This window comes from Chrysemys picta, chromosome 3 (genome assembly GCF_011386835.1).
Source record: "Chrysemys picta bellii isolate R12L10 chromosome 3, ASM1138683v2, whole genome shotgun sequence".
Lineage (NCBI taxonomy): Eukaryota > Metazoa > Chordata > Testudines > Emydidae > Chrysemys > Chrysemys picta.
Window position 1 is genome coordinate 110,654,168 of NC_088793.1, and position 16,774 is coordinate 110,670,941.

The following is a 16,774-nucleotide window of genomic DNA, read 5'->3' on the forward strand; positions in this document are numbered from 1 at the left end:
TCACGTAGCTGAAGTTGCATAACTTAGATCGATCCTCCCCAGTGTAGATCAGGCCCAAGTCTCCTTACCAGCCACAGAAGAGCTGTTCTTCTGGCTCCCTCCATTCCTCATACAAGCTAGGGGAGATTGATGCCTGCTCCTCCCACACTGGACTACTAGCAATAAAGGGAGACTTTCTCACATAAAATATTAAAAAGGGATTCTGTCCCAACCATCTACTGAGCCCATCACCAGAAAGCCTCTGGCCTGATCATTCCACGATCAGAGATGACAGGGCAACACACCTACCACTATTTTTGCTGCTATGAGGAATAGCTGGACAGGTAAGGAAGGCATGTGGGAGCCAACACAAGAGTACATGGGTGGATAGTAATTAATCAGAGTGGGGTGAGGAGTAGAATATGGAACTGATGGAATTTGGGTGAACTGGAGTGGAAGCAACCTCTCATGTAACATCTCCGATGGAGGCAGAAATTTTGATCGCACCTTGTTAAAATTTTGACAGCAGATCATGGAATTTAGCAGCATCCATAAGCACAGTTTAAGACCAATTTATGCCCAAAATATGTATATTTTAATCCCCTCAAAAAGAAAATGGGAATAGATTTTCTCAAATTATTGGTATGTATAGCTTATAGAAAGGGTAATAAAGCACCATGATTGTGCTGTGATACAAGAGAAAAAGACAAGAAAAGAATGGTAAAGCAATTTCTCTAGTTCTAGAAGTGGAAGCTAAGAAAAGGAAGCTAAATGCACTATTGAGAAAGTATCAAAGCAGAGTCTAAATTGGTGGCAGGTGAACAAAGATATGGGCTAGCTATCAAAGACATTTTTTATTAGCGTAACAGTATAATCACAGTTTATGAGAGTATGCCTTTTTCAAATTTAAATTTTGCTAAGAAGCATATATAAATCTGTTTATGCATAGTTGCTTTTGAAAAGAGAAAAACAATTCCACTTTGTGAGGAAAGCTTATGGTACATGTCCTCCAGCTTAAAATAATACCTAAACTAATTTAATCTCCATCACTATTTTAACTCGCTGCAAAAAAAGGCATCCTATTCAATGCAATACTAGAGAAACACACACAAGAGATATGTGCTATACACATGCACTAACTGAACATTCCAACAAACCATGGCAATTTATGACAAGGTAAAGTTGATGCAGTCTATAAAAGGTTCACAGGTCCCTGCCTGTCATGTTTGGTCAGGGCAAAGTATAGAAGTAAGGGGAATTTGCACCAAAGGAAATCTAAGGGGAAGGATATGTCCTCTCCCTTCTCAGCTGGCTAAAGCGGGGAAAACCTATTGGAATTAATGCTCAGTGCTTTTCAGTTGATTTGTTTTTGTTTTGTGATACTTTGTAGCTTGTTCTCTTCCCCACAAATGAATGGAAAATTTCTTACAGAATTTTCTTTCTGCCAGCAGTAACTCTCTTAATTCTGGATATCTGGGCTGCTCTCCTCTCACTATAGCTTCACAGAGGCAGATCAGAATTTTGGCTCTGCATACTCTGGCCATATCCCCTCTTCTCCTGCTTACTACCAGATGAGTTATTCCAAAGCTGTAACGTTTGCATAATTTCACTAACAAAATATTCCAGAGACAATGTAACAACTATGTACATTAGACCAAGGAAAAACAGTCCTATCATAACAATTCCACTTAATATTTGACTCTTGGCTCATGAGTCATCTAGGGTGAATAGAATTGTGGTAGATACTATTTGCAGACAGGAAATTATTGGTAAGTAATTTCCATTCTGCAGCCCAGCATCTCCCACAATTCTGGATGTCCAGGAAGTAGTGAGAAGTGATCAGACAGAGAGTGTTGTGAAAACAGAATTCAATAAATAAGAAGCACTCCTCTTTTCATGAGCTCGGTCAAAGGTCAATATTATTTCTGGGCTACCACCTGCAGCACCTTCCTGCCAAAGGAGATCTCTGCAGAAGATAGATCCATCTTACAGCGATTAATGAAGGTATTAAATGTAGATCAAGTGGCTACTTTGCAAGTTTCTGAAGTGGACACACTTGCTCGTTCCACCCATGAAACTGTTAAAGATCTCATATAGCGTGCCTTGATCATTTCTGAGACAGGAACCTCTGATGATCTGTAGGCTTCCATGATACATAGTCTAATCCACAAAGCAATGGAGGATTTGGAAACTATGTCCATGGAAGGACATGAATTGGGAGCCCAATCTTCTAGTGTCCTGAGCATCACCTTGTCCTCATGGAACATGAAGTAAGGCTCTTGTATAGATAAGCCTCTGACACTTACCTGGTGGGCAAGACAGCTACTAAGAAACAAGTCTTAATGGATAAAAGCAGCTGACATTGAAGTCAAAGCTTGTCACAGCCCTCCATAGATCTCTGGGATTTGCATTGTGCTCGATACCAGTTGTAGAACCTGGAGTAATTAGAGAAGTATGCTTTTAGTATCAATTTCCTCCTAAAGCAATGTCTTGATGACTCTGAAGGACAGAATGAGACCTTCTAACACTTCCCTCTCAACAGCCAGGCTATGAACTGAAGCTTTTACTTGAAAAAGAGGATGTCTGGTCTCAATGGGAGCTGGAGTGGAGGTTCTGGTTTTAGGTCTATCAGGTCTGAGAACCAAGGTGTTGGCCAATGAGGAATTACTGCTGCCTGGTCTCATCTTATTTTTTGAGACCAACAGCAGATGTCACAATGTCCGAGACACGGCCCTGTGCACAGGTGATCACGATGGAACTCCGATCAGAATGTCATCCAAGAAAGGGTACAGCTGAGTTCCCTGCAACCTGAGTGTGGCTATTTATCATTACCAATATCTTTGTAAAAACTCTGGGGGCCAAGGACAGGGCCAAATGGAAGTGTTCAGTACTGATAATGTTTCCTGCTGTAAGCGAACTTCAGTGGATATAGAGATATGCATCCACTAGATCTATTGAAGTCAAGAAGTCCCCCTGGGATAGCGATGACTCTGTAGAGGTCAGGATCTCCATCTGAAACTTAGTTTTCTTCATCCACTTGTTGAACTGCTTTAGGTTGAGAATGGCTCTGATAATCCTCATGCACTTCCAGACAATGAAAAACATGGAGTAGAGCCTAGACAACCTTTCCTCTGAAATTACACTCTCTATCATTCCCTTGATCATGAGATACTTGGTTCTGGATCAGACTGTGGTTTATAGGGTCATTGGAGCTGCATGACTGGATGAAGAACAGATGGGATAGAGCCCCTAGCTCGAGGGAGTATCCGTGGCTCACTGTCTCCCTGACCCATTTGTCTGTGGTCAGTGGAAGCCATTCCTCTAGGAAATGGGAAATTCTGCCCCCTAGCTTCAGTTCTGGGCGAAGGCAGATATGATCTTTTTCATAAAGTGGATTTGGGGAAGAGAGGGAGGACTAAGGTCCCTCTAGACTTCCCATCCGGAACCTCGATTTCAGAGTTTTCCCTTGGAGAATCTGTTGTACTTTTGCTAGTACCTCCATGAGGATGGTGAGCAAAAGGAGTGCCTCTATCTGAAAACTGGCCTGTACTCTCTCCTGGGAGCACTTAGTGGGGCAGGGAGAGACTGTCTGGATTTTGCTGCGTCAACCACCACCTTCTCCAGCTTTTCTCCAAAAAGGATGGAGCCTCTAAACTCAGCCAAGCATAGGACTCCTCGCAAGAGGGGAGGACTCCTGTCTCAGACTGAGAAAGAGGGACGATCGAGGAGTTATCTTAAGTGCCTATACACAAATGCAAGAAGCCTGGGAAACAAGCAGGGAGAACTGGAAGTCCTGGCACAGTCAGGGAACTATGATGTGATTGGAATAACAGAGACTTGATGGGATAACTCACATGACTGGAGTACTGTCATGGATGGATATAAACTGTTCAGGAAGGACAGGCAGGGCAGAAAAGGTGGGGGAGTTGACTTGTATGTAAGAGAGGAGTATGACTGCTCAAAGCTCCGGTATGAAAAACTGCAGAAAAACCTGAGAGTCTCTGGATAAAGTTGAGAAGTGTGAGCAACAAGGGTGATGTCGTGGTCGGAGTCTGCTATAGACCACCAGACCAGGGAGATGAGGTGGACGAGGCTTTCTTCTGGCAACTAGCAGAAGTTGCTAGATCACAGGCCCTGGTTCTCATGGGAGACTTTAAATCACCCTGATATCTGCTGGGAGAGCAATACAGCAGCGCACAGACAATCCAGGAAATTTTTAGAAAGTGTAGGGGACAATTTCCTGGTGCAAGTGCTGGAGGAACCAACTAGGGGCAGAGCTTTTCTTGACCTGCTGCTCACAAACAGGGAAGAATTAGTAGGGGAAGCAAAAGTGGATGGGAACCTGGGAGGCAGTGACCATGAGATGGTCGAGTTCAGGATCCTGACACAAGGAAGAAAGGAGAGCAGCAGAATACAGACCCTGGACTTCAGAAAAGCAGACTTTGACTCCCTCAGGGAACAGATGGGCAGGATCCCCTGGGAGAATAACATGAAGGGCAAAGGGGTCCAGGAGAGCTGGCTGTATTTTAAAGAATCCTTACTGCGGTTGCAGGAACAAACCATCCTGATGTGTAGAAAGAATAGTAAATATGGCAGCCGACCAGCTTGGCTAAACAGTGAAATCCTTGCTGATCTTAAAGGCAAAAAAGAAGCTTACAAGAAGTGGAAGATTGGACAAATGACCAGGGAGGAGTATAAAAATATTGCTCAGGCATGCAGGAGTGAAATCAGGAAGGCCAAATCACACTTGGAGTTGCACTAGCAAGAGATGTTAAGAGTAACAAGAAGGGTTTCTTCAGGTATGTTAGCAACAAGAAGAAAGTCAAGGAAAGTGTGGGCCCCTCACTGAACGAGGGAGGCAACCTAGTGACAGAGGATGTGGAAAAAGCTAATGTACCCAATGATTTCTTTGCCTCTGTCTTCATGAACAAGGTCAGCTCCCAGACTGCTGCACTGGGCAGCACAGTATGGGGAGAAGGTGACCAGCCCTCTGTGGAGAAAGAAGTGGTTCGTGACTATTTAGAAAAACTGGACGTGCACAAGTCCATGGGGCCGGATGCGCTGCATCCGAGGGTGCTAAAGGAGTTGGCGGATGATATTGCAGAGCCATTAACTATTATTTTTGAAAACTCATGGCGATTGGGGGAGGTCCCGGATGACTGGAAAAAGACTAATGTAGTGCCCATCTTTCAAAAAGGGAAGGAGAAGGATCCGGGGAACTACAGGCCAGTCAGCCTCACCTCAGTCCCTGGAAAAATCATGGAGCAGGTCCTCAAGGAATCAATTATGAAACACTTAGAGGAAAGGAAAGTGATCAGGAACAGTCAGCATGGATTCACCAAGGGGAAGTCGTGCCCGACTAACCTAATTGCCTTCTATGATTAGATAACTGGCTCTGTGGATGAGGGGAAAGCAGTGGATGTGTTATTCCTTGACTTTAGCAAAGCTTTTGATACAGTCTCCCACAGTATTCTTGCCGCTAAGTTAAAGAAGTATGGGCTGGATGAATGGACTGTAAGGTGGATAGAAAGCTGGCTAGATCGTCGGGCTCAAAGGGTAGTGATCAATGGCTCCATGTCTAGTTGGCAGCCGGTTTCAAGCGGAGTGCCCCAAAGGTCGGTCCTGGGGCTGGTTTTGTTTAATATCTTTATTAATGATCTGGAGGATGGTGTGGACTGCACTCTCAGCAAGTCTGCAGATGACACTAAACTGGGAGGTCTGGTAGATACACTTAGAGGGTAGGGATCGGATACAGAGGGACCTAAACAAATTAGAGGATTGGGCCAAAAAAAACCTGATGAGGTTCAACAAGGACAAGTGCAAAGTCCTGCACTTAGGACGGAAGAATCCCATGCACTGCTACAGACTAGGGACCGAATGGCTAGGTAGCAGTTCTGCAGACAAGGACCTAGGGGTCACAGTGGACGAGAAGCCAGATACGAGTCAACAGTGTGCTCTTGTTGCCAAGAAGGCTAACGGCATTTTGGGCTGTATAAGTAGGGGCATTGCCAGCAGATCGAGGAACATGATCGTTCCCCTTTATTCGACATTGGTGAGGCCTCATCTGGAGTACTGTGTCCAGTTTTGGGCCCCACACTACAAGAAGGATGTGGAAAAATTGGAAAGAGTCCAGTGGAGGGCAACAAAAATGATTAGGGGTCTGGAGCACATGACTTATGAGGAGAGGCTGAGGGAACTGGGATTGTTTAGTCTGCAGAAGAGAAGAATGAGGGGGGATTTGATAGCTGCTTTCAACTACCTGAGGTGGGGTTCCAAAGAGGATGGAGCTCGGCTGTTCTCAGTGGTGGAAGATGACAGAACAAGGAGCAATGGTCTGAAGTTGCAGTGGGGGAGGTCTAGGTTGGATATTAGAAACACCATTTCACTAGGAGGGTGGTGAAGCACTGGAATGCGTTACTTAGGGAGGTGGTGGAGTCTCCTTCCTTGGAGGTTTTTAAGGCCCGGCTTGACAAAGCCCTAGCTGGGATGATTTAGTTGGGGATTGGTCCTGCTTTGAGCAGGGGGTTGAACTAGATGACCTCCTGAGGTCCCTTCCAACCCTGATATTCTCTGATTCTCTGATAGGACCTGCTTAAAGTGAGTGTCCACCTTCCATGGACACAGCCATAGGTGGTGCCAGGCTATTGAGCTGCAACTCATGGCTCAGCCTGAGAATCTCAGTGCCTCCACTGAGGCACTAGCAACAAATGCTGTTGCCAGGGAGATCTGCTTTAAAATGGAACCAAAGTCAGGGTGATCTCTGTACTTAAGGGCTTTGAGATCTTTCAGCCAGGAAAGAAATGCTTTTGCAAAGCAGGTAGTGACAGGGGTGCTCAAAAGGCGCCCGAAGCTTCAAAATCCTTTTTGAGAGTGGCCTCCATCTTTCTATCCATGTGGTTCTTTGGGTACAACTCCCTCTCTGAGGGAATAACTATCACTGGAGGGACGCGATAGCAGCGTCCACTTTCGGTATCTCAGTAATAGACCCCTTTGGTTTTTGAATTTTACAGAGCCTACGGTTGCTCCTGTTAATGTGCTTGCCTTCATCGGGCATGTTTCATCATCCCTAATCACTTTCTTGAAGAAGGAATAATGGGATAGTGCAACCTCGGGGGATGTGGGGAGAAATTTGTTCTGAGGCTTACTCTCAGGAGCCTGCTCAGATTGGATTTGAATCATGGAAACAATGTTGTTCTTGAAATTTCTTAGGGAGAAAAAACGAACAAACAAAAAAACCCTTTTTCTACATTCCCCCTCCCCCCCATTCTGTTGGGATTCAGATCCGAACAGCTCACTTTCCTAAGTGAAGGAGGGGGAGGAAGAGGAGTCACAAGACTCATCTCCTGGATTGTGTGTGTGTTTCCTCTTTCTTTTTTGCCTTTTTAGATTTTCAACCTTTTATGCAGGCTTTGGGAGCACAGAAACTGTTGCAGCTTTGGTAAGGCCTTTTGTTGAATACCTCCCTGGAGCCCTCTTGAGAGGTTTGATTCAGAATCCTCTCTCGCTGGGTCCCCTTATTAGTGGGAGTGGGGAACTCACTGTCTGAGTCCTCCTGGTTGGCTTGTGAGGGAGGACCTTGCTTCTTTCCCCAGGGCACTCAGGACCACAAGGCTCCCCTCTTTGTTCTGCACAAGGTCCCCTGGGACTTACCCCGGGAGACAGGTGGTCAGGGTCCTCCTCACATTTAGAGCCTCTCCCTGCTCTGCACTGATGTTCTTGGTCCATTTTTCCCAGACTGGAGTTGAGGACCACAATTACCTATCTGACTCAGACCCAGAACCTAGCAGAGTTAGAATCGGTTGGCTGGGTACTAGTCAACATCTACATAGCCTGGGAAGGCTGCTTCACAGATAGAGCAGTGCTTGGATTTAACCTTGTGCTTTCTTGGCTGCTCTGCCATGGAGCAAGCAGAGGCTCAGGGTGGGTTAAACTCCCAAGGGATTACCTGACCTAGGAATGAGGAGTAACACTTCTCCTCACTGCTCAAAAGCTGGACAGAAATTGCAAAGTAAGAATGTAAGCAACAGAAACTGCACCAGTCTGCTGCCATGGAGGCAGCAGAAAATCTGTCGGCAAGTGAGAGTGGAGGGGGTGTGGCCAGTGTGTGGAGCCAAACATTGATCTACCTTCATGAAGCTGCAGAGTGAAGAGTAGCCCAGACATCCAGAACTGTGGGAGACACTGGGCTGCAGAAAGGATATTAAAGAGACTAAGGGCTTGTCTATACAGTGTAGTAGTCCACACCAGAAGAATGGAGATTCTAATACACGCTAGCATGTTGCACACTAACTGAAGAGTGGACCCTGCTGGCATGCACTAAAAGCTCTCTAAAGCCCCATTTCACATAAGCCAATTAGTGCACAACACATTTGAGTGCACTAGAACTTACACACCTTTGGTGAGGATTAATGCACAGTATAGACAACCCCTGATGCTTGGAAATTTATTTCCTTTCCCTCACTGATGAAACCACCCACCAGCTTAAAGCAGCAAAGAGGAAAAAGTGTTTACTGTACATGAAATTTAGCAGAGGGAGATTCATATACTCTAAGGCCATAAGGGACTATTGGCTAGGGCAGAAGCAGTAGATGTGATATAGCTCAATTTTAGTAAAGCTTTTGATGCTGTGTCACATGATCTTCTCATAAGTAAACTAGAGAAATATAACCTAGATGAACCTACAATAAGGTGGATGCACAACTGATTGGAAAACCATACTCAGAGTAGTTATCAATGGTTCACAGTCACGCTGCAAGAGCCTATCAAGAGAGGTCCTGCAGGGATCTATCCTGGGGCTGGTTCTATTCAACATCATCATAAATGATTTGGATAATGACATAGAGAGTACACTTATAAAGCTTGCAGATGATAGCAAGCTGGGAGACATTGCAAGTGCTTTGGAGACAGAATTAGAATTCAAAATGATCTTGACAAACTGGAGACATGGTCCAAAGTAAAAAGGATGAAATTCAATAAGGACAAATGTAAAGAACTACATTTAGAAGGGAATAATCAATTGCACAAATAGAAATTGGGAAATGACTGCCTAGGAAGGAGTACTGCAGAAAGGAATCTGGGGGTCATAGTGGATCACAAACTAAATATGAGTCAACCATGTAACACTGTTGCAAAAAAAGCAAGTATCATTTTGGGATGTATTAATAGGAGCATTGTAGAAAGACACGAGAAGTCATTCTTCCACTCTACTCAGCACCAACGAGACTTCAGTTGGAGTACTGTGTCCAGTTCTGATCACCACACTTCAGGAAAGAAGTGGACAAAATGTAGAAAGTCCGGAGGAGAGCAACACAATGATTAAAGGTCTAGAAAAACATGAGAGGGGGGACATGATAACAGTCTTCAAGTATATAAAAGGTTGTTATAAAGAGAAGGATGATAAATCGTGTTCCTTATTCGCTAAGGACAGGAAAAGAAGTAATGGGCTTACATTGCAGCAAGGGAGATTTAGATTAGAGATTAGGAAAAACTTCGTAACTGTAAGGGTAGTTAAACTCTGGAACAAATTGCGTAGGGAGGTTGTGGAATCTCCATCAGTGGAGGTTTTTAACAACAAACAGGTTGAACAAACACCTGACAGGGATGGCCTCCTGCCTCAGTGCAGGGGACTGGATGACCTATTGAGATCCCTTCCAGTCATACATTTCTATGATTGTGATCGTCTAGTTTGACCTGCTATATAGCAGAGGCCATAGAACTTCCCCAAAATAATTCCTAGAGCATATATTTTAGAAAAAACATACAATTTAAAAATGATCAGTAATGGAGAATTCAGTAGGACTCTTGGTGAAAAGATGTTAAGAGATCACCAGATAGAGGTGAATTGAGAACTGAATTGAGAAGTTGACTATCATTTGTCACACAACATTCAACAGACCGCTTCGCAAACTTCAGATACAGGTACTTTCCATAGTTTGGTCCATGAGGTGGCTAATACTTATTCCTTCTCCTCTGACACCCTCTTTATATACTGCACTATTTGACCCAAGTCCTGAAAACACTTATGAGAGGTACTGAATTTTACACGACTAGCCTCATTGACTATGAGACTATTCATACGTAAACACTTGTAAGATCATAGTTCTAGTGATTAATATTTAAAGTTTCCCCAAAACATATAATTATAATATAGCAAAGATCAGCACACATGCAGAATAGCAGAAATTGGACATTTTCCTTTCTTTCGCTCATTCAATCAGATGCAATTTTATTAACATGCTGGAGGTTTACCATGGAGTACTTGGCTTGATGATTTTTTCTCCTTTTTTGACATAATAGGAAAAGATGGTTACAGTCTTAAAAAAAAGTACAATCTGCAAAACATTGTTCTTTAAAATACTGTACATTTACACCAAAACGAACAACAATCACCTCTTCCTCAAGTCTGCCATCACGCAAGGTTGGTGGTATCCCTGGATGCTTTGCTGCCAGTAGTTCCATCAGGTTGTGTGTAGAATGAAGTCTCTTCACACAGAGAAAAGCAACAATTATCATAAAATACAATATACTGTATTATCTGGTACAGCAACAATGAAATCATTAGTGGAATCCCAGAACAAGGCTATTTATGAGAATAATAATAAATATTTAATTTAAAGGTAGGGATTTCCTCTGTGAATCTTAAAGTACCTTATGAAGGTGGGTATTATTACCCCTGTTTACAGAGGACAAAAATGAGACAACTAGGTTACCTGACGCCCCCAAGATCTCATAGCAAATCAGTGAGAAAGTCTAAAAAAGAACCAGTCTTTTTGATTCTCTTGCTTTGTACTCTATATACTAGATCACAGCTGTTCCCCTTAAAGCCATCGTGAGATGCAAGGCATTTATCTTAAAATTTATTCTTTTATAATGATTTTTAAAAAATAAATATGGAAAGAAGTTGTTTATATGTCCCTAAAATAGACAAACTTCAGAAAAGTTGGAAAAAATTATAAACTCTGACCAGTTTCTGCCATTTTACTTAAGTTACAGTAGTATAGTTTTGTTAACAGCATTATTGTTATATCAAAGTCAGAGTTTAAGGCCACAAGAGACCATCAGATCATCTACTCTGACCTCCTTTGTAACACAGGCCACTAAATACCACCCAGTTACCCCCACAACAAGCCCAGCAATCAGAATTAGACCAAAGTATTACAATCTTAAAGAGACTAAACTACTGTGTGTCACAAGAGGGACAAAGGTGCACCACTGCCCAAGGACCCTGCAATGGCAGGGAATTGATTTAGTGAGATACACATTCACATAATATAAATATAGTTTCCTAAAGGGATACTGTCAATACTTTTTTATTCTCTTTCTTGTGTTATAATGCTCTTAGAGGTATCATTTCTTGTGATATAACAATTTGACTTAGTTCCATTTATACTTCTCCAGGAACCATCACAGCTGCCTTTGTCTATTTCTCTGTCTGTACTCTAGTACCACTGATGTTAGCAGTGATATGCAAGACTCCAACATTACAGCTTGTTAAATTCTATTGTAGACCAGCAGGCAGAGCTCACATTGTTTTTTTGGTGCATCACTAAAAATTAGAGGCAAGGCTTTATAAAAAAAGTTTGTTACACTATGGTGACTTTAAACAAGAAATCTGCAGTTCAGTGGACTTTTCTCATAGATCACAATGTTTAGAGCAGTGGTTTTTAAACTTTTTTTCTGGGGACCCAATGGAAGAAAATTGTTGATGTCTGTGACCCAACGGAGCTGGGGATGAGGGGCTCGGGGTGTGGGATGGGCTCAGGGCTGGGGCAGAGGGTAGGAGTGAGGGCTGCAGCTGGGAATGAGGGGTTCAGGGTGTGGGAGGGGGCTCTGGGCTGGGGCAGGGGCTTGAGGTGTGGGAGGAGGTCAGGGTTCTGGGCTGGTGGTGCAGGCTCTGGAGTGGGGCCGGGGATGAGGGGTTTGGGGTGCAGGAAGGGGCTCCGGGTTCGGGCGGGGCTCAGGGCTGGGGCAGGGGATCAGGGTGCGGGGTCGGGGCATGGGGTTACCTCACGTGGCTCCTGGTAGGTGGCCAGCAGCAGGTCCAGCTCCTAGGCGGAGGTGTGCAAGCGGCTCCGTGCAGCTCTAGCCCACAGGGACCGCCCTCCCCCCCCCCGCAGCAGAGCCATTGCTCAGGGCAGGGGCAGAGCACGGAGCCCCATGGCCCCACCTGCCTAGGAGCCAGATCTGCTGCTGGCCGCTTCCGGAGCGCAGCGCGGTGTCAGAACAGGTAGAAGCTACCCTGCCTTAACTGGGCAGCACTGCCAACGGGACTGACCAGAGCCACTACGACCCAGTGCCTTACATTCCGCGACTCAGTACTGGGTCCTGACCCGCAGTTTGAAAACCACTGGTTTAGAGTATGTTATATTTGAAGACAGAACAAGTTAACAGTGTCCCTTTGGCAAGCCCCTATGAGAAATAGCTGCATAAGAAATTTAACTGAACAGTCAAGTACATGTTGACATGTTATTTAAAAAATGCATATGAACTTAAATGCATACTCACTTGCAGCGAATCTGTTTTGAGCTTTTCTTTGTGCTCTTCAGAGGAACGCAACACCTCTCTGTACAGGTCTGCTGCCAATGCATATTCATCTGAAGAATTCAAATCCACTTAGAACCAACACAACATGATTTCTATTTCCAAATGGCCACAAATGGCCATCATCTCTAACATATGTAAGATGCCTTCAGAGGGACCGTCTACTATTTACTTGCTGGTTTTTTGGTTGTTGTAAATTGCCTATTTTAAAACACCAATTGAAGAAGCGTGTTTTACCCAACATAGTGGAGTTCTACTCTGAAAAGTAAGTCTGTAAGAATGGCATTGTGGGGTACCATGTTTGTTGTTTCTCAATAACTTCCAGAGCAAACAGTCTGTTTCCAAGTTAAACATGATTTTTGCAATTGTCAGACCTGCAAACACATGATGGTTTCAGAGTCAAGGAGAATTCTGCATGTTATATTTTCAAACTTCAAATTCAGCCTTAATGCAAACCCATCGATTACAACACCCACTGTACTGGTGCAACTGAATGCAGAATTTGCCAGTTCATGACTATGAATTGCCACTATCCATAACAATGAATAGTCACCGGGGCAGGGAAAGAATCAGAATGATTCTATAGTTGGTGGTTAGGACAGTCACCAAGGAAGTGGGAGACTCAGTTTCAATGGCTCTGCTCCAATGGCTATTTAATTATTTATAAAAAGTGGAACAAGTTCAACAGGAGAGTCTGAGAGAAACACATACCACAATGTCCCATAGCCTAATGGCTAGAGCACTCTCCTGTAATATGGGAGACCCATGTTCAAATCCCTTCTCCACATAGAAGTAGAAGGAGGAATTTCAACTCATGTTTCCCGCATCCCAGATGCGTTCCCTAACCACGGGGCAAAAGGTTTTAAAAGGAAGCCACCTCCTACTATAACTTCTCCACATTCTCCCCACTGACCTTTTTGCGAATCTAGTCCTCTGCTTTTGTCAAAATGCCTGCAGTCACAATGTTTTATTTTGACCCACTAAATTATTTTGATTTACCAAAAAATTTCATTTTTGGTTTTCAGAATTGCCACCAAACCAAAAAATCCATTATTCACCCTCTCTTCTGCCATTTTCACAATCACTTTTCAGAGTGCAATTATAGTTTAAGAGGCCATGTGCACCTTGAGGAAGAAATTAACTGATATTTACTTGAAGCTATATTTGTAAATCATAAAAACACAATTATGTATGCTTTCTTGGACTCCAACAATAAACAGAAGATAGGTAACCAAATTAATAGTCTGGGGAAACTTTTGAATGAGTGTGGTGGTCCATGGGACATAAAAATGTAAGGGTGGACTGTAAGATAATGGTGAAAGCCCTTTTCTAGTTCCAAATATCTTGAAAAGTTACAGGATGGGGAAGTTGTCTAGTACAGTGGTTCTCAACCAGGGGTACATGTACCTCTGGGGGTATGCAGAGGTCTTCCAAGGGGTACATCAACTCATCTAGATATTTGCCTAGTTTTACAACAGGTAACAAACACTTGTGTAGTCAGTATAAACTAAATTTTCATACAGACAATTACTTGTTTATACTGCTCTATATTTTATACACTGAAATGTAAGTACAATATTTATATTCCAGTTGATTTATTTTATAATTATATGGTAAAAATGAGAAAGTACGCAATTTTTCAGTGTGCAGAGACAATTTTGTATTTTTATGTCTGATTTTGAAAGCAAGTATTTTTTACATGAGATGAAACTTGGGGGTACACAAGACAAATCAGATTCCTGAAAGGGATACAGTAGTCTGGAAAGGTTGAGAGCCGCTAGTCTAGTAAAAGCTTTATTGAAAGAAGAAAAGGTAAACTGAAGAGACTGTTGAAGTTAATGCAGCTTAACTAAAAATGACATTATGTGATTTGATTTATCTGAACTACTAGGTGTTACAAAACATAGTACACTTCACTTCACTACACACTTCAGAGTTCACTGGTAATCACCAGGACAACATCCGATTAATAGCTGCAAGTGGGAAGGAACTGAACAAAATTTATACTTATCCTTACATATTTATTCATACGAGATTGTTTTAAAAGTGAGTACTAATACTATAACTAAGGGGGTTGTAGGAGCTGGATTTTATAATGTACTATGAGAATTAATGTATGATTTGATTTCATCCTGTCAGCCACCCTTTTTGAATAGCAGAAAGGAATGACAGACCAGAACAATCCTTATGACTAATTATGGTCATCCTTTTGTTTTAGAATAAGTTATAAAACTACTATGGTTTCCTATATGCATTACAAATTAGGAAGTAAGAGACAGGATTCTCTATTGTGTCTATGTTAAGTAGCTTAGAGGAACATTGAAGGCCTGGATCTCAATGTAAATTGGCTTGGTTATTGATTGTAAAACTTAGCAAGGTTTAAGTTGCAATGCCCTTTTGCTCAATATAAAATACTACTGTTTGTATTCTCAATCTGTTTGTGTGAATGAGGAATGTATGCATTAGAAAAAGATAAGGTGTGAAGGCCATTGTTATAGCCAGAGTCAAGGAAGAAGGAGTGAAGAAACTTAAAGGACATCAAAGAATCATCAACACGCATCCATAAGGAAGGGCAGATTGACGACCCTGAGGTAAAGGCTGGCACCCCTAAAGACAATTGATTAAATCGGAACAAAGAACAGGATGACCCTCTCGGAGGTGTATTGGAATGTTTACACCAATTAAGAAGTAATCGATCACAAAGTGACACAGCAGAATCCATAGGCTTCAACAGAGAAGAAATCCTATAAGAACAGGGTGCTTTGCCATAGGACTTTGGGTTCGTCTTGCCACACTCCAGGAGCATCGGATCGCGACCGATAGAACCCCGCTCCCCTCTGCGACCAATCTGGCTGGCCACTAGATTGATCCAGACTCTGGACTGGTAACTATAAACATCACTGCAGGAGAGTGAGTGAGTGAGTGAGTGAGTGTGTGTCTAAAAAGCATATGCTAACTGTGGTATTCTCAATAAACACTGTGTATTTACCTTCCTCTATAAAGATCCCGTGTGCTTTGTATGAGCATAACAGGGTGGGGAGGTAATTCCATGCAACTCATTAGTTTTAACAAGGATCACTTGGCAAAAAAAACAAACCAGCTGTACTTTTGCTATGAACATTTAGAACTAAGCATCCAAGTAAATTATGCTACTTGGTAACAGATTCACATAATTATTTCTCCTTGCTTCATTTTTCAGATTTCTGATTAGAACTCACAGAACCCCCACACTGATTCAACTGGAATCTACACTACCATTTATATGCTAATATTCCTTCAACTAAACAGTATTTGCAATGGCAACAACATAATGACTTCTTGTATTTCTTACATTCTCTGTGTACACAGCAATTGCTCCAGACTTGGGGGCAGAAAGTGCTGTCATCACTGCTACCAAATTAGTTATCTTTTGTACCTTCAACTTCAAATGGCAGTATCAATCCTTGCTATTGATGCCATTAAAATCTATTACCACTTACAAACAATGTGACAAAAACATCCATATGATATTGAAAGTGAAATGCAATTTCACTTTATGTGTTATTGAGGCTTTTTGTGTCTCATTTTACTAAAATGTTTACAATACTATATAATGTCATAATATTCTAGGGAAGAAGCCAAAGATTTCACTGACCATTAGATTAAAGGAGCAAAGTTTAGTGACTAGAATGAATGTGCAAAGGACAAAAAATGTTTCTGATAAATTAGAGCACCACACATACTTCCACTCTTGCCACTCTTTGCTAGTTACATGTTTGCAGTTCTATTACCTGCACAAAACCTTTGATGTAGCTGTCACAGTTCCAGAGGTAGCTGCATCTCTGACCCAGTCTCTCACCCCTCTCAGATCTCCAGCCTCTAGCCCAGTGGTCTCCAAACTTTTTTGATCGCGCATCCCTATCAGTAAAGAGCATGTACCCCCTGCCGCGCCGAAGCAAAAAAAAAAAAAAAAAGCCGCTCAGACTCCCGCCCGAACTGTTCTAGCCATCATCCTTCTCAGGAGAGTCCTGTGACACTCTCTCTAGGCTGGGTATTTGGGCACCGATCTTCCCTGAAATTCATTCTGATCACCTCAGCAAGTCTGACTTTAGTTCAGCACTTATGGTCCTATTCTTTCAGGGCAATGACAGGGTTAACCTGTGACCAGCCAGCCTTCAGAAAGGAAAGTACTATTTATTCACAACAAAAGCATTATAGAGAAAACATCTCAAACAATAAACAACTTATATGAACTCTTAGCTTGTCACCCATCTTC

The 16,774-nt window shown here is 42.7% G+C and overlaps 1 protein-coding gene across 7 annotated transcripts in view; it reads right to left on the reverse strand.

Moving 5' to 3' along the window:
* Positions 1-16,774, reverse strand: part of SHPRH (SNF2 histone linker PHD RING helicase) — a 142,573-nt gene that overhangs the window by 66,104 nt on the left and 59,695 nt on the right. For all 7 annotated transcript variants that reach the window (XM_008177225.4, XM_065588788.1, XM_065588789.1 and 4 more), the window contains 2 exons: positions 12,484-12,572; positions 10,369-10,461 (listed from right to left, as the gene is read on the reverse strand). In XM_008177225.4, the coding sequence (XP_008175447.4) occupies positions 10,369-10,461; positions 12,484-12,572 (182 nt within the window). The remainder of the gene's footprint in view (positions 1-10,368; positions 10,462-12,483; positions 12,573-16,774) is intronic.